Source organism: Lolium perenne, chromosome 5 (genome assembly GCF_019359855.2).
Source record: "Lolium perenne isolate Kyuss_39 chromosome 5, Kyuss_2.0, whole genome shotgun sequence".
NCBI classification, from domain to species: Eukaryota; Viridiplantae; Streptophyta; class Magnoliopsida; order Poales; family Poaceae; genus Lolium; species Lolium perenne.
Window position 1 is genome coordinate 174,974,435 of NC_067248.2, and position 26,157 is coordinate 175,000,591.

At 42.5% G+C, this 26,157-nt stretch overlaps 1 protein-coding gene across 4 annotated transcripts; it reads right to left on the minus strand.

Moving 5' to 3' along the window:
• Positions 1–7,561: 7,561 nt before the first annotated feature.
• LOC127300680 (uncharacterized) lies at positions 7,562–13,873 on the minus strand. 4 transcript variants are annotated; one of them, XM_071820176.1, is made up of 8 exons: positions 13,319–13,873; positions 13,061–13,154; positions 12,191–12,317; positions 11,653–11,879; positions 10,080–10,151; positions 8,965–9,126; positions 8,432–8,506; positions 7,562–7,902 (listed from the first exon to the last, which is right to left on the minus strand). In XM_071820176.1, exons 1-3 carry the CDS (start codon positions 13,759–13,761, stop codon positions 12,306–12,308), a joined length of 549 nt encoding a protein of 182 aa, XP_071676277.1. In that variant the 5' UTR covers positions 13,762–13,873; the 3' UTR covers positions 7,562–7,902; positions 8,432–8,506; positions 8,965–9,126; positions 10,080–10,151; positions 11,653–11,879; positions 12,191–12,305. The 4 variants fall into 4 exon arrangements, with proteins under 4 accessions (XP_071676277.1, XP_071676276.1, XP_071676275.1 ...); XM_071820175.1 differs by having other exon boundaries at positions 11,653–11,905; XM_071820174.1 differs by having other exon boundaries at positions 13,363–13,862.
• Positions 13,874–26,157: the final 12,284 nt, after the last annotated feature.

Consider the following 26,157-nt stretch of genomic DNA (forward strand, 5'->3'; position numbering starts at 1 on the left):
ATCTAGTACTTACTTTTCTATCAACGGCTTAACTTGGCACAACAAAACACAAAACTAAGATAAGGAGAGGTTACTACAGTAATAAACAACTTCCAAGACACAAAATAAAAACAAAGTACTGTAGGTAAAAACATGGGTTGTCTCCCATAAGCGCTTTTCTTTAACGCCTTTCAGCTAGGCGCAGAAAGTGTGTATCAAGTATTATCAAGAGACGAAGTGTCAACATCATAATTTGTTCTCATAATAGAGTCAAAACGTACCTTCATTCTCTTTCTAGGGAAGTGTTCCATACCTTTCTTGAGAGGAAATTGATATTTTATATTACCTTCCTTCATATCAATAACAAGACCAACAGTTCGAAGAAAAGGTCTTCCCAATATAATGGGACAAGATGCATTGCATTCAATATCCAAGACAACAAAATCAACGGGAACAAGGTTATTGTTAACGGTAATGCGAACATTATCAACTTTCCCCAAAGGTTTCTTTGTAGAATGATCAGCAAGATTAACATCCAAATAACAATTTTTCAGCGGTGGCAAGTCAAGCATATTATAAATTTTCTTAGGCATAACAGAAATACTTGCACCAAGATCACATAAAGCATTACAATCAAAATCTTTAATCTTCATCTTAATGATGGGCTCCCAACCATCCTCTAACTTTTTAGGAATAGAGGCTTCACGCTCTAGTTTCTCTTCTCTAGCTTTTATAAGAGCATTTGTAATATGATGTGTAAAAGCCAAATTTATAGCACTAGCATTAGGACTTTTAGCAAGTTTTTGCAAGAACTTTATAACTTCAGAGATGTGGCAATCATCAAAATTCAAACCATTATAATCTAAAGCAATGGGATCATCATCCCCAATGTTGGAAAAAATTTCAGCAGCTTTATCACGTGCAGTTTCAGCAGCTTTAGCAGCTTTAGGCGCTTTTTCGCGCTTTGCATTAGAAGTGGAAACATTGCTAACACCAATTCTTTTATTAGTATTAGTGGGAGGTGCAGCAACATGTGTAGCATTAGCATTACTAGTGGTGGTAATAGTCCAAACTTTAGCTATATTCTTTTCTTTAGCTAGTTTTTCATTTTCTTCTCTATCCCACCTAGCACGCAGTTCAGCCATTAATCTTATATTCTCATTAATTCTAACTTGAATGGCATTTGCTGTAGTAGTAATTTTATTATGATGATTCTCATTAGGCAAAACTTTTGATTTCAAAAGATCAACATCAAGCAGCAAGACTATCGACTTTAGAAGCAAGTATATCAATTTTCCCAAGCTTTTCTTCAACAGATTTGTTAAAAGCAGTTTGTGTACTAATAAATTCTTTAAGCATGGCTTCAAGTCCAGGGGGTGAACTCCTATTATTGTTGTAAGAATTCCCATAAGAATTACCATAGCCGTTGCTATTATTATAAGGATATGGTCTATAGTTGTTACTAGAATTGTTCCGGTAAGCATTGTTGTTGAAATTATTATTTTTAATGAAGTTTACATCAACATGTTCTTCTTGTGCAACCAATGAAGCTAACGGAACATTATTAGGATCAATATTAGTCCTATCATTCACAAGCATAGACATAATAGCATCAATCTTATCACTCAAGGAAGAGGTTTCTTCGACAGAATTTACCTTCTTACCTTGTGGAGCCCTTTCCGTGTGCCATTCAGAGTAGTTGATCATCATATTATCAAGAAGCTTTGTTGCTTCACCAAGAGTGATGGACATAAAGGTACCTCCAGCAGCTGAATCCAATAAATTCCGCGAAGAAAAATTTAGTCCTGCATAGAAGGTTTGGATGATCATCCAAGTAGTCAGTCCATGGGTTGGGCAATTTTTAACCAGAGATTTCATTCTTTCCCAAGCTTGAGCAACATGTTCAGTATCTAATTGTTTAAAATTCATTATGCTACTCCTCAAAGATATAATTTTAGCAGGGGGATAATATCTACCAATAAAAGCATCCTTGCATTTAGTCCATGAATCAATACTATTCTTAGGCAGAGATAGCAACCAATCTTTAGCTCTTCCTCTTAATGAGAAAGGGAACAATTTTAGTTTAATAATATCACCATCTACATCTTTATATTTTTGCATTTCACATAATTCAACAAAATTATTAAGATGGGTAGCAGCATCATCAGAACTAACACCAGAAAATTGCTCTCGCATAACAAGATTCAGTAAAGCAGGTTTAATTTCAAAGAATTCTGCTGTAGTAGCAGGTGGAGCAATAGGTGTGCATAAGAAATCATTATTATTTGTGGTTGTGAAGTCACACAACTTAGTGTTTTCAGCGTTGGCCATTTTAGCAACAGTAAATAAAACAAACTAGATAAAGTAAATGCAAGTAAACTAATTTTTTTGTGTTTTAGATATAGCAAACAAGATAGCAAATAAAGTAAAACTAGCAACTAATTTTTTTGTATTTTGATTTAGTGCAGCAAACAAAGTAGTAAATAAAACTAAGCAAGACAAAAACAAAGTAAAGAGATTGAGAAGTGGAGACTCCCCTTGCAGCGTGTCTTGATCTCCCCGGCAACGGCGCCAGAAATTTAGCTTGATGGCGTGTATTTCACACGTTCGTTGGGCAACCCCAAGAGGAAGGTATGATGCGCACAGCAGCAAGTTTTCCCTCAGAAAGAAACCAAGGTTTATCGAACCAGGAGGAGCCAAGAAGCACGTTGAAGGTTGATGGCGGCGGGATGTAGTGCGGCGCAACACCAGGGATTCCGGCGCCAACGTGGAACCTGCACAACACAACCAAAGTACTTTGCCCCAACGAAACAGTGAGGTTGTCAATCTCACCGGCTTGCTGTAACAAAGAGTTAACCGTATTGTGTGGAAGATGATTGTTTGCAGAAAACAGTAGAACAAGTATTGCAGTAGATTGTATTTCAGTAAAGAGAATTGGACCGGGGTCCACAGTTCACTAGAGGTGTCTCTCCCATAAGACGAACAGCATGTTGGGTGAACAAATTACAGTTGGGCAATTGACAAATAAAGAGAGCATGACCATGCACATACATATCATGATGAGTATAGTGAGATTTAATTGGGCATTACGACAAAGTACATAGACCGTCATCGTGATGAGCCAACCCCTTGAGGAACAACAGCGAATAGCGAATAAGCTTAAGTGTAAAGGTGGAGCTTTTCCTTTCATGTACCTTGGGCTCCCTCTCTCGGACAGGAAGCTACGCCTTGAACAATGGTTGTTCTTGGTCCGCAAGCTTGCCAGTAGAATTGAACCGTGGTTGAGTAAACTCCTCACCTCCGGGGGAAGACTGATCCTATCCAATGCTTGCCTGGATAGTATTCCCATCTTTGCCATGGGCCTTTTCCTTCTACATGATGGGATTCATGCTAGATTCGACTCGCATCGCTCCAAATTCTTCTGGGAAGGAACGGGCAATAAGCGTAAATACCATATGGTTAATTGGCCTTCGGTATGTCGGCCGAAATCCTCAGGTGGGTTAGGCCTGCTTAACTCCAAAAAGATGAACATTGCCCTGCTGTCCAAATGGGTATGGAAGCTCTACCAGGACGATGAATCGATCTGGGCGACGATCATCAGAGCCAACAAGAGTAAAGCGAGGATTTTAGATAGAAATAACGAAAAAGTGACAAATAAAATAGGTCTACATCTTCCAATTCTACCAATTGTGGCCGGCCAGCCGATGGACCTTGTTTCTTTTTCTTCACACAAATGGGGCAGGTGTAAAGTAATATGAAAGTAACAGTGAGAAGACATAATAATGCTATCCAATTGTGCCGCTGCTAGTAATTAAGCATCACACATCAAACGATCCATCGCTTCGTCTACAGCGCTTTTATTTAATTTGGTGAGTCCACATCACCGATCCGTGGCGTGAAGCATCTCAGCCATCCATCCATCTGCTGATCCTAAACAAGTTTCACTGAGGGAATAGCTCATTTAGTTTCCCGCTCTTCCTCTAAAAAATCCAAACCTTTCACTATCTATAAATACGAAGCCATGGCTACCGCCGCGGGCGGCATCGCGTGCGTGACTTGTGACTTTGGACTTTGGCGAGGAGAGGAGAGGAGAGGAGAGGAGAGGAGAGGCTGGCCACCAAGCGCTCTTCATGGTGTTTTTTGGCGCCGAGCGACGAGCTCCTTCCCTGGTGTGGCGCCGAGCGAGGAGAGAAGAGGAGAGGACGGCCAGCGAGCGCCCTTGGTGGTGTGGTGACGAGCGGCGAGGAGAGGAGAGGAGAGGAGAGGAGAGGCTGGCCACCAAGCGCTCTTCATGGTGTTTTTTGGCGCCGAGCGACGAGCTCCTTCCCTGGTGTGGCGCCGAGCGAGGAGAGAAGAGGAGAGGACGGCCAGCGAGCGCCCTTGGTGGTGTGGTGACGAGCGGCGAGGAGAGGAGAGGAGAGCTCCTTCCCCGATGCCAGCCAACCAGCGAGCGCTCTTCATGGTGTGCTGTGGCGAGGAGCGGCGAGCTCATTCCCTGATTCCATAGACTCCTCTCGTACCTTGTTCTTCAATCCATGGTGTGGCATGTCTGGCTGTCTTGCTAAATCACTAGTACCCTTAAGTAATTTTTTGGTGGCGAGGAGAGGAGAGGAGAGGCCGGCCGGCGAGCGCTCTTGGTGGCGTGGTGTGGCGACGAGCGGCGAGGAGAGGAGAGGAGAGCTCCTTCCCCGATGCCAACCAGCGATCGAGTGCTCTTGGTGGCGTGGTGTGGCGACGAGCGGCGAGCTTCTTTCCTGATCCCATAGACTCCTCTGGTACCTTGCTCTTCAATCCATGGCGTGATCTCTCTCTAAATCACTAGTACGTTTAAGTAATTTTATTAATGGAGTTCACAGGCCTGCTTGACTTTTCAGTCCCGTTCGCATTTCTTTCGTCTCCCAACACCACCAAACGAACTTGCCAGAACTGGACTGTTCCTCTTCCCACAGCTGGTTGGCCTACACGCACCTGCCAGCTCCTTCCCCGATGCTGGACAGCGAACGCTCTTCGTGGCGTGATATGGTGATGCGCGGCGCTCCTTCCATGATTCCATAGACTGCTCCGGTACGTTGTTCTTCAATCCATGGTGTGGCCTATCTCGCTAAGTAACTAGTACACGTAAGTAAATTTTTTGATGGAGTTTGGAGGCGACTCTTCAGTCCAAATCACATTCCTTCCGTCTCCCAACACCACTACACGAACTTGCCCGAACCGCGGATGGCTACTTGGCCTACACGTGCCTGCCTACTTATTTGAGAGGAGAGGAGAGGAGAGGAGAGGGGAGGCCAGCTAGCCAGCAAGCGCTCTTCGTGGCGTGGTGTGGCGACGAGCGGCGAGCTCCTTCCCTGATCCAGTAGACTCCTCTTGTACCTTGTTCTTCAATCTATGGTGTGACTTGTCTCGCTAAATCACTAGTACGCGTAAGTAGTTTCTTTAATGGAGTTCACATGCTTGCTGGACTTTTCGGTCCCCTTCACATCCCTTCCGTCTCCCAACACCAGCTAGAGCCGCACCGTTCCTCTTGCCGACGGCTGGTCGGCCTACACGCGCATGCGGGCTAATTGGGGCGAGAGTGCTTTACCCAGGCTGCCTTGTGCCAAACCTGGAAACATGGCTCACTAATATACTTTGGTGAGGAGAGGAGAGGCCGGCCAGCGAGCGGGCGCTCTTCATGGCGTGGTGCGGCGATGATCGACGAGCTTCTTCCCTGATCCCATAGACTCCGCTCGTACCTTGTTCTTCAATCCATGGCATGGGTGGCATGACCTGTCTCGCTAAATCACTAGCACGGGTAAGTAATTTCTTTGATGGAGTTCGTAAGCGTGCTAGACTTTCAGTCCCGTTGACATCCCTTTTGTCTTCCAACTCCACCATACGGAGAACGGATTGTTCCTCTTCCCCGACGCGGACAACCGCTCGGCCTACGTGCATCTGTCCGCTTATTGGCCAACCGTGTCGCACCCTAGCTACCTCGTTAAGAACCTGGAAACATGGCTCAGGCGTTGTGAGGATGAACTCAAGACTCCAGCCTCTCTAGTATTATCTTCATCGACTCGGGCTTCCGACATGTAGAACACCGAAAAAAGATCTTCATCTCTCCCACCAGAGGAAGCTGACATCTTTGTCCCGCAAGCCGAAGGAAGGCGACGGTGCTGACGGACACGCTAGTACCGTCTTCCGTCGACTCCAGCCTCCAGCGACATTAGTATTGTCTACATCAACGCCCTATGGTACACACTGGAACTTTTTTTCTTGGGAAAGTACAAAGTGGGACTAGAACTGCGAATAATGCATGCTTTCGCTCTATATGGAAGACTAGGAATAACATTTTCTTTCGCTCTATATTACCTAAAAGTCCAACTGTAACCACTAACATGATTGGAACATTGGGTGTCCACATAGTCTGTTTTACAGGTAAAGGAGACAAACCTCGATGTGATTAGTTGGGGAGCCAAATTGTTCGTGCAATTGTCAAATAAAGTGTTCCGAGCGAATCATGGATGGAGGCCCGTGGTGAGAAGACTGATGAACTGAAGGAAAACAAAGGAAGGATAAAAAAAAAAGTTGGCACATAATCAAGAATTAGAAAAAAAAACTCCTTTTACTTGTTGACTGAATATTTGCTTTTTCTTGAGACTCTTGGCTCTCTCGCTTTTTATTTTTCTTCTTTCTTTCTTTCTGTACTGAACAATTGTATGGTTTCTGATAATAGAAATCGGGAGAAATCCATTACCTTAAAGAAAAACACACACACCCTCCACACTGGAACTAGAACTAACATCATGTGGACACGTACAGCGGGAGGAACCTGATTCTCTAAAACTTCTTTTCTGCTTGTGTGGTTTCCAGAATTTCCAGCAAAAAAATGAAAGTAGCCAGTACATGATTTCCATGCTTTTTCAACCCGTCTGTTGTGCAAAGATAATACACACTTACGTGGTTATCCTCATATATTGTGCAAATGTCATGTTCGCTTGATCTGACCTTGCATGCTGGCCGGCAAACGCATAATCAACAACTGATCGAGAAACTTACATTTCAGAATAAAACCTGCTTGGTCTTGGACCAGGTTAGCATTAGCTATTTTACACGTCGATCAGGACTAACCAAACTACTTCATGTGCAGATCGATACATTCTTTGCCTGGTGTTGTTTACAGGAGCTTCAACAAGAAAAGAAAAGGTATGGCGGTGTGGGCAGTGCAGGGAGAAATGGAGGTGCTGCAGGCGCCACGGAGGAGAACCTTGGCGGAAGTCTGCGACGAGTTTCTCTTGTTGAATGCTGCAGATACGTCTGGACAGTTGGCAAGGAGGAATGCAAGTGAAAGAGGTTGGTCTCAAGGGCACATGTTGTTTTTCACTCTGTCTTCTGGTTATGCCTTCTCGGACCCTATCCCAGGCGGGGCAAGTACCTAGCAGTGTTGCATGACTAGCTAGCAACATCAATCCGGACTTTGAAACTGCTATATTTTACTTTGATACCATGAAATTATGATCAACTAAAGAAAAGATGCAGATTGTGCCGATTTTTTTTGGCATGACCCTGACTGTTTTTAGAACATCCAAACCTGCACACAAAGCAATGACTACAACTAAGACAATAGTCCCAACCAATGTGACATATCAACATACACTCAACCAGAAATTTCTCAACGCCGATAACAAACAACCGGCAACACAAAGTTCATGCACATCATACTTGTTTCTGCAATCCCATCATAGGACGGTTACATACAACACAAGATCGCTGCATTAGGACATACTTCCGGATCCGAAACCTGGGCTGCTCATGGGTTACATGACATCCAAGTGTTTAGCATCAAGGTGCTAGAAAGTTGCTGCTACAAAGAGGTGGTAGCATAAGCATCATGTCTTCCAGCTTCCAAGGTGATGCATCAGGTCTCCAGCAACATATAGTTAACCTCTGCAGTATCCTCCAACAACAAGAACAAACACATGATGGTCAGATCTATGCATGATATTTGAAATTCATAAGCTACAGAATAAGTATGAACCCACTACTAATCAAGAAAAGCATAATATTGAGCTATTATGTCGCAAGATAACACTAACAATCACCAATTAAAAAGAGATCAATGAGAACTAGAACTTCAGGTTACCGGAACCAAACACTCCAACCAGCAAGCTAAATTCGCAACGGTTAGATGCAACAGGCAAGGACAGAGCATACATCCATGGCAGGCAAAGCTTGAACAAAAAAGGACAAGGAAATTGTACATTCAAGCGCACTACAACACATATCCATGGCACAGGGTAAGCAAACAAGTTTCAACAAGTTGCATACATCTAGACTATGGATACAATATATTTTACATTTAAAAGGAAAAGGTGAACAATGATGACAGCAGCCCTATGAATGCAGCAAAAGCCTAAGATCTGAAAGTATGGGCAGCACCAAAAATCACTTGTCAGAAAAAAGCAGCGAGATATACCTTTCTACGAATCGTAGCTGTCCTTGTCCTTAGCAGCGTTGTGAGTGGAGCAAGTCGTCGCCGTGGTCAAGATCTCTAACACAGACAGATGCACAAGTTAGAAATAGCCTTACAACCAGAATTACATAATCAGAAGTGTATGGCTGCTGTTATATGAAGCAATGATAATTAATGAAATGAAGCTACAGTTAGCAAGTTCTTTTAGCATGTCAATACCAGACAAACATTACACTATAATTATTCTTCCTACTTATTTACAATGATCAGCAGAATTTCCTTTGACAAATAAAACCAGTAACTAAGCTAGTTAATTAATCAAAATCAATTAGCAAGGGTGTGCAAAATTTTGGCATGAACTTGACTGTTTTTTGGACATTCAAACCTGCACAGCAAACTATATACTTCAACTAAGGCAATAGTAAAAAACCATGTGACATGCCAGATTCAATGGACGATAATTTCCACAACACCAAAGACAAGGTAAAGCTGTTGCACAACAAAACGAAATTCATACAACACAACATGCATCATACCCAGATGTATGCAGAGCTCAACAAGGCGCTTGAAAGGAAGTTTGTTCGAGCTTGTCCCCGGGGTCTTCCAGCTTCCTTCCAACCGATGCATCAGCCTGTGGGCAACAGCTACAAGTTCCAGCTGCTACCCCGGCCTCTCCTGATCCTACCTAGTCCTCATTTCTATGGAACAAAACAAAAAAAATGATGGTCAGGTCTATAGCAGATTGAGCATTTATGAATACAATTTGAAATTGGCATTAACATATGATCAGAAAGTGTATGGCTGCAAATAGTGAATAATGAAAACAGGAAATATATCGAGAGAAACATTCTTGGCAATGATAACTTGATAAGTAACAGCAGCCCTATGATATGCATGCAGCAAACATCAGAGAGTACAGGTCGCTAAACACTGTCAGTCAGTCGTTGCTTATTTCCGAGACAAAGATTACTTATCTTAACTGTCACTCTTTATTCATTCATTCATAACCCAGCAAGCAAGCAATTCAAACCAAACAAGCATCAATAAGCTCGATAAAGTTTCTAATTCAGACAACAATTCAGAAACATTTTAGTGGCAGAAATCCATCTTTCGAGATAAGCAGCAGGACGGGCATCAATAAGGCAACAAAATGAATTCATCAGGGTAAACATTGTGTCTAGTCACAATAGACCTTAGCCACTTGGATCATTCAAGTCCAGATCAGCGACAACAGGTGCAACAAGCAGCACTACTGACAAATGCTTTTTAAATAACAAGAACTCAAGATCCAGGTCCAAAACACACTAATAAAATATCGGGTTTAAGGTTCCAAGTAAGGCAACAATTAGGCGACAGTTTAGGGTCAGAACTCATATTTTCGAAATAAATAGCAGCACAGGCATCAATATGGCAAAAATCTCAGGACAAATAGTGTCGAATCGCAAAAGACGATAGCCACTTTAATCTTAGTCCAGATCACTTCCAGCAAATGCAACCAGTCACATCATAGACAAAACCCTCTTAAATAATAATGACTCAAGCTACAGGTTTAGCGCACATTAAATAAAAATCTGTACTATGCATAGACATCCCATGCATAGTCAAATAAAACTACTACCCTCTGACATCTGAAAGGTTAAAGAGAACTTACATTATCATGCTTAGAAGTGCCACAGCTCTAAGCCTTGCACTTTTCTGAATAAACAACTGAATTGTCATCCCCCTGCAATTAAGAAGTTGGTCAAACAACACAGTAATTGAACTTACAATCTATAATTTGTAATAAACAACAAAACTGAAGTGACAAGGGAGGTGCTACACTAGACCATCATCGCACTACCATCTAATTCCAATATAATGAACACAAATTCGCCCTAGAAGCACTCAGTAGATAATTGCAAGGCTGAGGCTGCATATACAGAGATGGCATCTCCTTGCTTACCACCCCTCTATTTTACAGCTTCCTTCAAACACATGATGCGGAAGCCTGCGGCAAGAGCTACTACATCCATCTAGTCCATGTAAAAATCATGGAACAAAAAGAATCAAAAAATCATTGATAGCTCTAGAGCATATTTATTTATTGGCTGACTAATGAAATTTGGAAGCCAACATGACACCCATGCAACTTATACAGGCTAGTACACTTGTATTCTTTAGCTAGATCATGTCTATCATATTACCGCCAAATCAGCCCATGAATGCTAACTCAAGGCATTAATTATTAAGTAATTAGAATGAATACACTACCGTGTTACCATTGGATTCTGGGGGAAGCACGGTGACATTGTAACACCCTGTTATATATATTTTTGTTGCATTATGAAATACTTATTTTTGACACCATATAAGGCAATATAACACACAACTCTGAGACTCCACGAGAAACTGCAGTATAGGCCATCTATCAATGAACTTTGAATGTTCCAACTTTCTAAGAAGCATGTAGCAGAATAAGCATGAGCATTAACTAACTGACCAAATAGCAAAATAATGAGACACCAAATAACAGACAACACATGAATGAATGACGGTGTGTCACGAAGAAGTCCTTTCGGGTATCGGCTGGCACAATGAATCTTCGTAACCAGGCAGCTATAGCTTCTACCCTGGTAGCTGCCATCTAGTCTTCCTCCTCCTACTACTCTTAATAATCCTGGGCTAGTACACTTGTTTTCTCTACAAATTATGAGCTAAATAATGCCTACCCTATTAAAGCCAAAATAAGCACCAGCCATGAATGATAATACAAAGAACCATATATAATTTTTATAGACCAATTATGACTTGGAATTTGTTGTATTTTTCTTCGTCATGGGGGAATTAAGCAACTAAAGAAAAAACCAAAAAAACAACTAATGAAATAGCCAAGGACTGCTCAAATTTTTTTTTGCACGACCTTGCCTATCTTTTGGCATCCAAACCTGCACAACTAAATATTCGATTAAGACAGCAGTCACAACACATGTGACATTGTGACATACAATCAACCAGAATTTCCGCAACACCGGACAACAAACAACCATCAAGGCAAAGCTAATGCACATCATCAAAGTTTCCACAATCCCTTCCCAGCCCAGGCTGGGACGGTAAAATACAACACAACATGCAAGCTGCATATCTACACCTCACAATTGGCAAGAGCATACATAAAAGCGCACATCATATCACCATGTGCAGCAACCATACATACTGATCCACCAGGGTTGGGAGAGAGAGATTACCGTTACTTGATGCTGATGCATCCTGGACGCTGAGAGGAGGGGGGCGAAGACTGTGGTGTTCCTCTCCAGCGACATCAACATCACACCATTGCGGACAGCAACAGCGTGTCAGCAGGGAAAGTTCACTCAGCCCGACCTGCCAGCGTTCTTGAACTCGTCCAGGCAGATCCTGCACTCACAGGACCACGAGCCCACCGTCACAGGAGCAGCCCGGGTAGGTGCTCGTTCTCCAGGTGAAATAAAGTATATATACCTGCATATTAGCAACAAAACGAATTCATTACCAAAGTGGCAGCTGAAAACTCATACGGCTTGCAGAAATCAAACCTGACGAAGACCCAAACCATATGAGCTAACAAAATTATACACCATTTCTTGTCATATTAGCTATTAGCCTATTACACTAGAATAAATTACACAAATATATCTCAACACTGAGAGAGGCCGATAAAATGTAGTGATGCACATGATTACACAGGACCATCATGGCAGATTTCTGGACACTATAATCATGGAACAATCATTTTCCTTGACTTACATTAGTAGGTTATTAAGTGTGGAGCAGGTAGATGGCCTGGTTCAACCTCCTCAGGGGGAAGATATACACAGCCTGCGTCCTAAGAACACCAGAAGAATCAATATGGGTGACATCCTCACGAGGTCCGCTGCAAACAGAATAATAAGAACCATGTCATGTAGAGTTCAAACTGAGCCAACATATGCATCAACTTAATATTGCAAAATAAGCACCCCTTAGTAGCAATGCATACATAATCAGCCAGGTGTTCAACAATTAAAACACCGTTTAAAATAGAATTCAAGTGATACAGGTTGGCAATTTCTTTTACTCCCTCCGATCCATAATAAGTGTCGGTGAGTTAGTACAACTTTGTACTGAAGTTATACTGAATCACCGATGCATATTATGGATTGGAGGGAGTAGCATGTTAAAATCGGACAAGCACTTCACTTGGGCAGGGGGTAATCACAGAAGGTTGTAATCAACACAACACTTGACCTAGGATGGATTGAAAGAAAGAAAGTAATCTGTACTTTGTTTTCATTTTCACAAAGTATCAGCAATACTTGAGCTAGGCTTTTACTATGCAAAGCAACACAGGAAAAAATCAATTCAAGGGCAGAGAAGATAGGCTGCTGAATTGATGTGATCCTGAACTACCACAGATGAATAACATACATCACGCAATGCAAGTACAGACTAGCTGAAGCATTCATTCAGCCTTAGTTAGTGTTCTTCAACAAAAAGATGAACAGGGTATTGGAACCATTCCAACAAAACCCACTACCATCAAACCATCATATTCTTCCCAAATTGTCATATCAAATCCACATGGCCGTGCTATCACGGACAAACCTAGAGGACAAAGAAGAGGAACCAGAAATTTACCAAAGGCCACGGAGTCAAAGAAGTAGGCCACCCGCTGCCATCGCACGCTGCCGCGGTAAACGCACAGGCTGGTTTGCATTCTTGCCAGCCACACCTACAACGAAGATACATGCAAAACAAGTTCAATTTCCTGTAGGTGCGAAAATTTCTATGGATGCATAAAATTAAATTTTGAACCAGGCAGTACTAGTACGAAAACCTAGAGTGATCTAGTGCAATGTAGCCTGAAGTAGGAGTTGAGCAAATACGCAGTCATACAAAATTGTTGTGTCGACTCTAGCACGAGAGGCGAAGATTTCGACCTTTGGGTGGCTCCTGGACGGCGGCGTGGAAGTGGGGCTTGGGTCTTGCAGGTCGCGGAAGGGCTCCATCCGGAGCACACGGCCGCGTCCATGGCCCCAGGTGACCCCTCCAATACGCCGGCGCGACAGGGGTACCGGAGCTCGCGCGGCGGCGGCGACCTTGGTGGTTCCCGTGGGCGAGCAGCGGCTCCGACGGATGGCGAATCGACGGCTCGGGATGCGACCAGAAGTCCATACTGCGGTCAGCCCCGTCCTCCTGCGCCGGTCGCCGTCTTGAACAGCCGCGGTCGCGCTGGCGCCGGCGCCTGCAGGGGAGCGGCTAGTGTTTGCGGGGCGGCGCGATTGAGGGCACGGGAGGGCTCCGTCGGCGGGGGAAGTGAGCGGGGATAGGGCGAGCATGGTGGCCGGAGTAGACGGCGGGGGATTGGGTACAGTTCCCGGCGGGGGATTTGTATTGTGAGAGAAAGAGAAAGAGGGATATGGGGAATCGAGAGGGACATGAGTAATGCGTGTGTTTTCTTTTTCTTTTTTTCCTTTTTTTCAGATGTTGGATAGTCATTCGACTGCGGCGCAAATTACTTTTCCCGCTCGGCTCCCTTCCTTAATTACTACCTCTATTCATACAATAACGTTGTAAGTTTGTCTAAATATATATATATATATGTTGGATTTAGATAAATTTTCGATATCATTTTATGAACGGATGGAGTACATGAAAAATGGAGGACATTATTTTAGTTGCAGTATATTTGTGACATTCATCTCACCTCGTCACTCGTGTTTTGAGGTCTAGTCGGCAACAACAAGGAACTGATCAACGATGATAAGTAGGTAGTCGGTGATGGCAAGGAATTAGTCTGCGACGGGTGGTGGGGGGGGGGGGGGGGGGATCGATCTCCTAGAGGCAGGAATCGAGAGGGAGCTTCGCAAACATATTTGATTTTGGAGGGGTACCGGCTGCACGTGTGATTTTCCTTGAAAAGTTTGCGACTTTTTTTTTACCCAGATATAGTAGTTAACTAGAACATACCTATTAATCGGACTGCCATATCGATTAGTCGGGCTAAACGATTAACACCTTCGGTTAGAGGTATATAAGGGTGTTGTAAAGACCAGCTACAATATACAACTCTAAAATGACCTATCCTAAAACAAATAGAGAGATAGGTCATGTGGAGTAACCACTTTCGACACGAGGCTTACGGGACATGGTGTCAACTAAATTGTGCGACGGAGGTTCAGAAAGCTTACCCCTCTTGCATAGGTGTTAATATGAGTATGTAAGTGTGGTGTAAAGAGGAAAATCCACGACACAACTCTAGAGGGGCACTTACTTCACAAATAGGACTATGTTGTAAGAAGATTATAAACCTACAGTGCAAAACTCTCTATTTGATGGCACCAACCCAACTCTTCAAAAAATTGGTCTATTCTTTCGGTTTTCATGTTCCCATAACCTACTATAACCAATGGCAAGGAAATCTGTAATCATTAGCTGCTCGGTCATCTTGGGAGTAGAGACTAATTAGAATTAAGATGATTCGCTAATTTAATTGGTCAACTATTTTGGTACAACCTACACAAATTAGCAGTTTAAACACATGTACATAAGAAAAATATATTATACGGGCCTCTATATGTCCGACCCTACTTCTTTAGAGCCCCAAAGCTCATTAAACCATGTACGCTTCTCCTCCATGATCTAATTTTCAAGATCACAATAGACTAAGGGGACCCACCAGCCGCCACCATGTTCCTTCCTTCCGCTTCTCCTCCTCCAACCTCTGAAGTTTCTCTTCTCTTGCTACCTACCCAAGGAACGACTCCTCTTGCAACTCAGCCACCTAAACTAATGAATGCAGTCTCAAGCTCCTAGACGAGATCCTCAAGGCGGTCAGCTCATGTATTGAGGTCTAGTCGGCAACAACGAGGAACTGATCGACGACGATAAGTAGGTAGTCGGCGATGGCAAGGAATTAGTCTGTGACGGGTGGGGGGGATCGATCTCCTAGAGGCAGGAATCGAGAGGGAGCTTCGCAAACATATTTGATTTTGGAGGGGTACCGGCTGCACGTGTGATTTTCCTTGAAAAGTTTGCGACTTTTTTTTACCTAGATATAGTAGTTAACTAGAACATACCTATTAATCGGACTGCCATATCGATTAGTCGGGCTAAACGATTAACACCTTCGGTTAGAGGTATTTGACACAGTCGGGTCCCGAGTAGCGATTAATTGGCCTATTTATCGCTGATTCGACCGATTTTTTGAACAATGATTATAACACAAGCAAATAAAAAAATGTACACACGGACTTGGTGGAGCCCATCGAACATGGATTCACCTAAAATCACCTGCGGAATGGTGGAAAACTCTTTAACTCTTGCATGTAGTGCTAGCATGGGTATTTACGGATGGTTAATTAAAAGAGGAAGAGTCAATACACAAAACTCAAGTGTCACTTTCTTCACAAACATGACTACCTCGAAGGAAGAAGGAAGATCTCCTACTTATAGTACAAAGCTCCCACTTGGGGGCTGTTGACCCAAATCTCGTAAGAAAACTGATTCTTTTTTGGTTGCCCATGTCCCTATGACATATTCTAGCACAAACAAAGAAAAATTAACATGGAATCACCACTTTCGAATTAATGTTAGGGGTAGACATCATGGGGCCCACTGCATAGGGTTTTGCTTGAAACTATGCAATGAAGGGTCCTAATATGGGTATATAAGTGGGGTGTAAAGAGTAAAATCCAATAAACACCGTTCAACTTCTTTATGTGGTTACTTGCTTCAGAAAACATGACTATCATGATGGTAGATTAATTATTAACTTATACGGAAATTCCCACTTCGGAGCACCGACCCAACTCTTGTTAGGCTTGAGCTCTTTTGGGGATTTTCATGTTCACATGACATGTGATAACACAAATAAAGATAAAGTCACATGGAATCACCACCTTCGAATGATAGTTAGAGTAGACGTAACAGGAACCAGAAAAATAGGGGCCAACTTGATATTGTAAGACTTGGAAACCCACCTCATATGTTATGAGATCCTATTGTGAGCATATAAGGGTGTTGTTAAGAGAGAAACTGGAACGCAACTCCTAAGTAGCTTTTGCTTCTCAAACATGACTACCGAACAGAGATTTTAGACTTATTGTGCAAAAGTCCCACTTTGAGGGTACTGACCAAACTCTTATAAGAAGTTTCCCTATGTATTGGTATTTCATGTCATTATTACCTATGTTAAGAAAATACAAATATAAAATTCACATGGAATCACCACTTCGTAATGAAAGTTAGGGGTAGATATTGCAGGACCCTTTTATGTTATGCCTTTGCCTCTCTCATGGTGTCCTAATGCCGGCATATAAGAGTCTTGTAAAGAGAAAAATCACATGGAATCACCGCTTTAGAAGGAAAACTATGGGTAGAAGTCGTCGGGCCCACAAACATGTTGTCTCCTGTAAGCATAAGAGGAATGGGCGAAGACCCTCACCCACTTGCATGGGGTTCTAATATGGGTATATAAGGGTGATGTAAATAGGAAAAATAAATACAACTTTGAAGTGACACCTAATTTGGAAACATAATGAGAGTGGATTTTGTACTTACACACATGAGTATGGGTGTGTTATGGGTCGTTGATTTATTCGTCGAGATTCCCGCTTCCTTTGTTAGGTGGAAAGATTCTTTTTCACTCTCCTCTTTTTATCCGAATCTTAAAGAAAAACAAACGGTGACGTAAACACCCACACCCATGCGTGTAATTACAAAAGTAATTCCTCAATCATAACTACACTTTTTTGGACCGTGTCGATTTTACTGTACATGTTGGACATCGTGGCTAGGGATGAAAATTTGACCCTTGTGACTCTCCCTTTGAGGTTATCTTCTCACTCGTGCCCTAGTATGTACAATCGCTTCTCGGCGGAGAAAAGGAAAGTCTCCGACATGTCCCTATCCGACATTGATTGTTGTTATCTCGTCGGAGATGCTAGGTGCAAGGTAGCTATTTAGCTAGGGGGAGTTGAGTCTGTCGGTGATGGAGGATGCGTTCTTTAGTCGTCGACGCTTCCAGCGAGATTAGTAGAAGGATGCTACAAACATGGAGAGAGTTTGTACATATGTACATGTAGTGCAATTGTGTAGGTGATACATGCGCCTTGTGAAAAAAGAAAACCTACATGGCCTAGGCGTTTAGAGCATCTCCACCGGCGTCCCCCAACTAGTCGCTGGTAGAGGCGCCGACACCTCCGTTTGGGGGACGCTGGCACTGCATCCTCTATTTGGGGAGCAGTTCCCACACCGGCGCCCCCAAACAGGCGGGTCCTCCCGCCGCGCCTCCCGCTCCGCCTCCCCGTGCTTCCGCCGCTCTGCCTCCTGGCGCCGCTCCTCCCACGCCTCGTACTCTGCGAGCTGCGGGTCCGCCTCCACCAGTTCTACGACCGCCTCGTCCCACGAATCCCACATTGTGAATTTTTCTAGGGTTTTGCAGCAATGGCGGGGGAGGAGGGATAATATAGACCGCCGGCTGATGGCGTGTATTTCACACGTTCGTTGGGCAACCCCAAGAGGAAGGTATGATGCGCACAGCAGCAAGTTTTCCCTCAGAAAGAAACCAAGGTTTATCGAACCAGGAGGAGCCAAGAAGCACGTTGAAGGTTGATGGCGGCGGGATGTAGTGCGGCGCAACACCAGGGATTCCGGCGCCAACGTGGAACCTGCACAACACAACCAAAGTACTTTGCCCCAACGAAACAGTGAGGTTGTCAATCTCACCGGCTTGCTGTAACAAAGAGTTAACCGTATTGTGTGGAAGATGATTGTTTGCGTAAAACAAGAGAACAAGTATTGCAGTAGATTGTATTTCAGTAAAGAGAATTGGACCGGGGTCCACAGTTCACTAGAGGTGTCTCTCCCATAAGACGAACAGCATGTTGGGTGAACAAATTACAGTTGGGCAATTGACAAATAAAGAGAGCATGACCATGCACATACATATCATGATGAGTATAGTGAGATTTAATTGGGCATTACGACAAAGTACATAGACCGTCATCCAACTGCATCTATGCCTAAAAAGTCCACCTTCAAAGTTATCATCCGAACCCCTCCGGTATTAAGTTGCAAACAACAGACAATTGCATTAAGTATGGTGCGTAATGTAACTAGTGACTACATCCTTGAACATAGCACTAATGTTTTATCCCTAGTGGCAACGACACAACACAACCTTAGAACTTTCATCACTTGTCCTGTGTCAATGCGGGCATGAACCCACTATCGAGCATAAGTACTCCCTCTTGGAGTTACAAGCATCTACTTGGCCAGAGCATCTACTAGTAACGGAGAGCATGCAAGATCATAAACAACACATAGCATAACTTTGATAATCAACATAACAAGTATTCTCTATTCATCGGATCCCAACAAACGCAACATATAGAATTACAGATAGATGATCTTGATCATGTTAGGCAGCTCACAAGATCCGACAATGATAGCACAATGGGGAGAAGACAACCATCTAGCTACTGCTATGGACCCATAGTCCAGGGGTAGACTACTCACACATCACACCGGAGGCGACCATGGCGGCGTAGAGTCCTCCGGGAGATGATTCCCCTCTCCGGCAGGGTGCCGGAGGCGATCTCTGGATCCCCCGAGATGGGATCGGCGGCGGCGGCGTCTCCGGAAGGTTTTCCGTATCGTGGCTCTCGCATGGGGGTTTCGTCACGGAGACTTTTTATAGGCGGAAGGGCAGGTCAAGAGGCGGCACGGGGCCCCACACTACTGTGCCGGCGCGGCCAAGGGGGCCGCGCCGCCCTATGGTGTGGCCCCTCCGTGGCCCCTCTTCGTCTCTCCTTCGGACTTACGGAAGCTTCGTGAGAAAATAGGCCCTGGGCTTTGATTTCGTCCAATTCCGAGAATATTTCCTTACTAGGATTTACTGAAACCAAAAACAGCAGAACAAAGAATCGGCACTTCGGCATCTTGTTAATAGGTTAGTTCCAGAAAATGCACGAATATGACATAAAGTGTGCATAAAACATGTAGATAACATCAATAATGTGGCATGGAACATAAGAAATTATCGATACGTCGGAGACGTATCAGCATCCCCAAGCTTAGTTCTGCTCGTCCCGAGCGGTAAAACGATAACACGAGATAATTTACGGAGTGACATGCCATCATAATCTTGATCATACTATTTGTAAAGCATATGTAGTGAATGCAGCGATCGAAACAATGTATATGACATGAGTAAACAAGTGAATCATATAGCAAAGACTTTTCATAAATAGCACTTCAAGACAAGCATCAATAAGTCTTGCATAAGAGTTAACTCATAAAGCAATAATTCAAAGTAGAGATATTGAAGCAACACAAAAGAAGATTAAGTTTCAGCGGTTGCTTTCAACTTGTAACATGTATATCTCATGGATATTGTCAACATAGAGTAATATAATAAGTGCAATAAGCAAGTATGTAGGAATCAATGCACAGTTCACACAAGTGTTTGCTTCTTGGAGGTGGAGAGAGATAGGTGAACCGACTCAACATTGAAAGTAAAAGAATGGTCCTCCATAGAGGAAAAGCATCGATTGCTATATTTGTGCTAGAGCTTTGATTTTGAAAACATGAAACAATTTTGTCAACGGTAGTAATAAAGCATATGCATCATGTAAATTATATCTTATAAGTTGCAAGCCTCATGCATAGTGTACTAATAGTGCCCGCACCTTGTCCTAATTAGCTTGGACTACCGGGTCATCACAATGCATTGTTTTTACCAAGTGTCACAAAGGGGTACCTCTATGCCGCTTTGTACAAAGGTCTAAGGAGAAAGCTCGCATTGGATTTCTCGCTATTGATTATTCTTCAACTTAGACATCCATACCGGGACAACATAGACAACGAGATAATGGACTCCTCTTTTATGCATAAGCATATAACAACAATTAATAATTTTCTCATTTGAGATTTGAGGATTGTTGTCCAAAACTGAAACTTCCACCATGGAGCATGGCTTTAGTTAGCGGCCCAATGTTCTTCTCTAACATATGCATGCTTAACCATATGGTGGTAGATCTCTCTTACTTCAGACAAGACGAACATGCATAGCAACTCACATGAAATTCAACAATGAAAAGTTGATGGCGTCCCCAGTGAACATGGTTATCGCACAACAAGCAACTTAATAAGAGATAAAGTGCATAATTACATATTCAATACCACAATAGTTTTTAAGCTATTTGTCCCATGAGCTATATATTGCAAAGGTGAATGATGGAATTTTAAAGGTAGCACTCAAGCAATTTACTTTGGAATGGCGGAAAAATACCATGTAGTATAGGTAGGTATGGTGGACACAAATAGTATAGTGGTTGGCTCAAGTATTTTGGATGCATGAGAAGTATTCCCTCTCGATACAAGGTTTAGGCTAGCAAGGCTTATTTGAAACAAACACAAGGATGAACCGGTGCAGCAAAACTCACATAAAAGACATATTGAAAACATTATAAGACTCTACACCGTCTTCCTTGTTGTTCAAACTCAATACTAGAAATTATCTAGACCTTAGAGAAACCAAATATGCAAACCAAATTTTAGCATGCTCTATGTATTTCTTCATTAATGGGTGCAAAGCATATGATGCAAGAGCTTAATCATGAGCACAACAATTGCCAAGTATCACATTACCCAAGACATTTATAGCAATTACTACATGTATCATTTTCCAATTCCAACCATATAACAATTTAACGAAGGAGAAACTTCGCCATGAATACTATGAGTAGAAACCAAGGACATACTTGTCCATATGCTACAGCGGAGCGTATCTCTCTCCCATAAAGTGAATGCTAGGATCCATTTTATTCAAACAAAATAAAAAACAAAAACAAACCGACGCTCCAAGAAAAAGCACATAAGATGTGATGGAATAAAAATATAGTTTCAGGGGAGGAACCTGATAATGTTGTCGATGAAGAAGGGGATGCCTTGGGCATCCCCAAGCTTAGACGCTTGAGTCTTCTTGATATATGCAGGGGTGAACCACCGGGTGCATCCCCAAGCTTAGAGCTTTCACTCTCCTTGATCATGTTGCATCATACTCCTCTCTTGATCCTTGAAAACTTCCTCCACACCAAACTCGAAACAACTCATTAGAGGGTTAGTGCACAATATAAATTGACATATTCAGAGGTGACACAATCATTCTTAACACTTCTGGACATTGCATAATGCTACTGGACATTAATGGATCAAAGAAATTCATCCAACATAGCGAAAGAGGCAATGCGAAATAAAAGGCAGAATCTGTCAAAACAGAACAGTTCGTATTGACGAATTTTAAAATGGCACCAGACTTGCTCAAATGAAAATGCTCAAATTGAATGAAAGTTGCGTACATATCTGAAGATCATGCACGTAAATTGGCTTAATTTTCTGAGCTACCTACAGGGAGGTGGACCCAGATTCGTGACAGCAAAGAAATCTGGAACTGTGCAGTAATCCAAATCTAGTACTTACTTTTCTATCAACGGCTTAACTTGGCACAACAAAACACAAAACTAAGATAAGGAGAGGTTACTACAGTAGTAAACAACTTCCAAGACACAAAATAAAAACAAAGTACTGTAGGTAAAAACATGGGTTGTCTCCCATAAGCGCTTTTCTTTAACGCCTTTCAGCTAGGCGCAGAAAGTGTGTATCAAGTATTATCAAGAGACGAAGTGTCAACATCATAATTTGTTCTCATAATAGAGTCAAAACGTACCTTCATTCTCTTTCTAGGGAAGTGTTCCATACCTTTCTTGAGAGGAAATTGATATTTTATATTACCTTCCTTCATATCAATAACAGCACCAACAGTTCGAAGAAAAGGTCTTCCCAATATAATGGGACAAGATGCATTGCATTCAATATCCAAGACAACAAAATCAACGGGAACAAGGTTATTGTTAACGGTAATGCGAACATTATCAACTTTCCCCAAAGGTTTCTTTGTAGAATGATCAGCAAGATTAACATCCAAATAACAATTTTTCAGCGGTGGCAAGTCAAGCATATTATAAATTTTCTTAGGCATAACAGAAATACTTGCACCAAGATCACATAAAGCATTACAATCAAAATCTTTAATCTTCATCTTAATGATGGGCTCCCAACCATCCTCTAACTTTTTAGGAATAGAGGCTTCACGCTCTAGTTTCTCTTCTCTAGCTTTTATAAGAGCATTTGTAATATGATGTGTAAAAGCCAAATTTATAGCACTAGCATTAGGACTTTTAGCAAGTTTTTGCAAGAACTTTATAACTTCAGAGATGTGGCAATCATCAAAATTCAAACCATTATAATCTAAAGCAATGGGATCATCATCCCCAATGTTGGAAAAAATTTCAGCAGCTTTATCACAAAGTAGTTTTAAGCAGTTTTAGCAGTTTTAGGCAGTTTTTCGCGCTTTGCATTAGAAGTGGAAACATTGCTAACACCAATTCTTTTATTAGTATTAGTGGGAGGTGCAGCAACATGTGTAGCATTAGCATTACTAGTGGTGGTAATAGTCCAAACTTTAGCTATATTCTTTTCTTTAGCTAGTTTTTCATTTTCTTCTCTATCCCACCTAGCACGCAGTTCAGCCATTAATCTTATATTCTCATTAATTCTAACTTGAATGGTATTTGCTGTAGTAGTAATTTTATTATGATGATTCTCATTAGGCAAAACTTTTGATTTCAAAAGATCAACATCAGCAGCAAGACTATCGACTTTAGAAGCAAGTATATCAATTTTCCCAAGCTTTTCTTCAACAGATTTGTTAAAAGCAGTTTGTGTACTAATAAATTCTTTAAGCATGGCTTCAAGTCCAGGGGGTGAACTCCTATTATTGTTGTAAGAATTCCCATAAGAATTACCATAGCCGTTGCTATTATTATAAGGATATGGTCTATAGTTGTTACTAGAATTGTTAGGTAAGCATTGTTGTTGAAATTATTATTTTTAATGAAGTTTACATCAACATGTTCTTCTTGTGCAACCAATGAAGCTAACGGAACATTATTAGGATCAATATTAGTCCTATCATTCACAAGCATAGACATAATAGCATCAATCTTATCACTCAAGGAAGAGGTTTCTTCGACAGAATTTACCTTCTTACCTTGTGGAGCCCTTTCCGTGTGCCATTCAGAGTAGTTGATCATCATATTATCAAGAAGCTTTGTTGCTTCACCAAGAGTGATGGACATAAAGGTACCTCCAGCAGCTGAATCCAATAAATTCCGCGAAGAAAAATTTAGTCCTGCATAGAAGGTTTGGATGATCATCCAAGTAGTCAGTCCATGGGTTGGGCAATTTTTAACCAGAGATTTCATTCTTTCCCAAGCTTGAGCAACATGTTCAGTATCTAATTGTTTAAAATTCATTATGCTACTCCTCAAAGATATAATTTTAGCAGGGGGATAATATCTACCAATAAAAGCATCCTTGCATTTAGTCCATGAATCAATACTATTCTTAGGCAGAGATAGCAACCAATCTTTAGCTCTTCCTCTTAATGAGAAAGGGAACAATTTTAGTTTAATAATATCACCATCTACATCTTTATATTTTTGCATTTCACATAATTCAACAAAATTATTAAGATGGGTAGCAGCATCATCAGAACTAACACCAGAAAATTGCTCTCGCATAACAAGATTCAGTAAAGCAGGTTTAATTTCAAAGAATTCTGCTGTAGTAGCAGGTGGAGCAATAGGTGTGCATAAGAAATCATTATTATTTGTGGTTGTGAAGTCACACAACTTAGTGTTTTCAGCGTTGGCCATTTTAGCAACAGTAAATAAAACAAACTAGATAAAGTAAATGCAAGTAAACTAATTTTTTTGTGTTTTAGATATAGCAAACAAGATAGCAAATAAAGTAAACTAGCAACTAATTTTTTTGTATTTTGATTTAGTGCAGCAAACAAAGTAGTAAATAAAACTAAGCAAGACAAAAACAAAGTAAAGAGATTGAGAAGTGGAGACTCCCCTTGCAGCGTGTCTTGATCTCTGCAAGCAACGGCGCCCGAGAAATTTAGCTTGATGGCGTGTATTTCACACGTTCGTTGGGCAACCCCAAGAGGAAGGTATGATGCGCACAGCAGCAAGTTTTCCCTCAGAAAGAAACCAAGGTTTATCGAACCAGGAGGAGCCAAGAAGCACGTTGAAGGTTGATGGCGGCGGGATGTAGTGCGGCGCAACACCAGGGATTCCGGCGCCAACGTGGAACCTGCACAACACAACCAAAGTACCTTGCCCCAACGAAACAGTGAGGTTGTCAATCTCACCGGCTTGCTGTAACAAAGAGTTAACCGTATTGTGTGGAAGATGATTGTTTGCAGAAAACAGTAGAACAAGTATTGCAGTAGATTGTATTTCAGTAAAGAGAATTGGACCGGGGTCCACAGTTCACTAGAGGTGTCTCTCCCATAAGACGAACGACATGTTGGGTGAACAAATTACAGTTGGGCAATTGACAAATAAAGAGAGCATGACCATGCACATACATATCATGATGAGTATAGTGAGATTTAATTGGGCATTACGACAAAGTACATAGACCGTCATCCAACCGCATCTATGCCTAAAAAGTCCACCTTCGAGGTTATCATCCGAACCCCTCCAGTATTAAGTTGCAAACAACAGACAATTGCATTAAGTATGGTGCGTAATGTAACTAGTGACTACATCCTTGAACATAGCACTAATGTTTTATCCCTAGTGGCAACAAAGACAACACAACCTTAGAACTTTCTCACATTGTCCTGTGTCAATGCGGGCATGAACCCACTATCGAGCATAAGTACTCCCTCTTGGAGTTACAAGCATCTACTTGGCAGAGCATCTACTAGTAACGGAGAGCATGCAAGATCATAAACAACACATAGCATAACTTTGATAATCAACATAACAAGTATTCTCTATTCATCGGATCCCAACAAACGCAACATATAGAATTACAGATAGATGATCTTGATCATGTTAGGCAGCTCACAAGATCCGACAATGATAGCACAATGGGGAGAAGACAACCATCTAGCTACTGCTATGGACCCATAGTCCAGGGGTAGACTACTCACACATCACACCGGAGGCGACCATGGCGGCGTAGAGTCCTCCGGGAGATGATTCCCCTCTCCGGCAGGGTGCCGGAGGCGATCTCCTGGATCCCCCGAGATGGGATCGGCGGCGGCGGCGTCTCTGGAAGGTTTTCCGTATCGTGGCTCTCGCATCGGGGGTTTCGTCACGGAGACTTTTTATAGGCGGAAGGGCAGGTCAAGAGGCGGCACGGGGGCCCCACACTACAGGCCGGCGCGGCCAAGGGGGGGGCCGCGCCGCCCTATGGTGTGGCCCCTCCGTGGCCCCTTTTCGTCTCTCCTTCGGACTTCTGGAAGCTTCGTGAGAAAATAGGCCCCTGGGCTTTGATTTCGTCCAATTCCGAGAATATTTCCTTACTAGGATTTCTGAAACCAAAAACAGCAGAAACAAGAATCGGCACTTCGGCATCTTGTTAATAGGTTAGTTCCAGAAAATGCACGAATATGACATAAAGTGTGCATAAAACATGTAGATAACATCAATAATGTGGCATGGAACATAAGAAATTATCGATACGTCGGAGACGTATCACCGGCGAGGCGGGAAACATCCCGCGCGGTGTTGTGGCGGTAAAATGTCCCGCGCGGCGCCCTGGCGTCACTGACAGGCGGCTCCCACGCCCAAAATTTTCATCCTCGC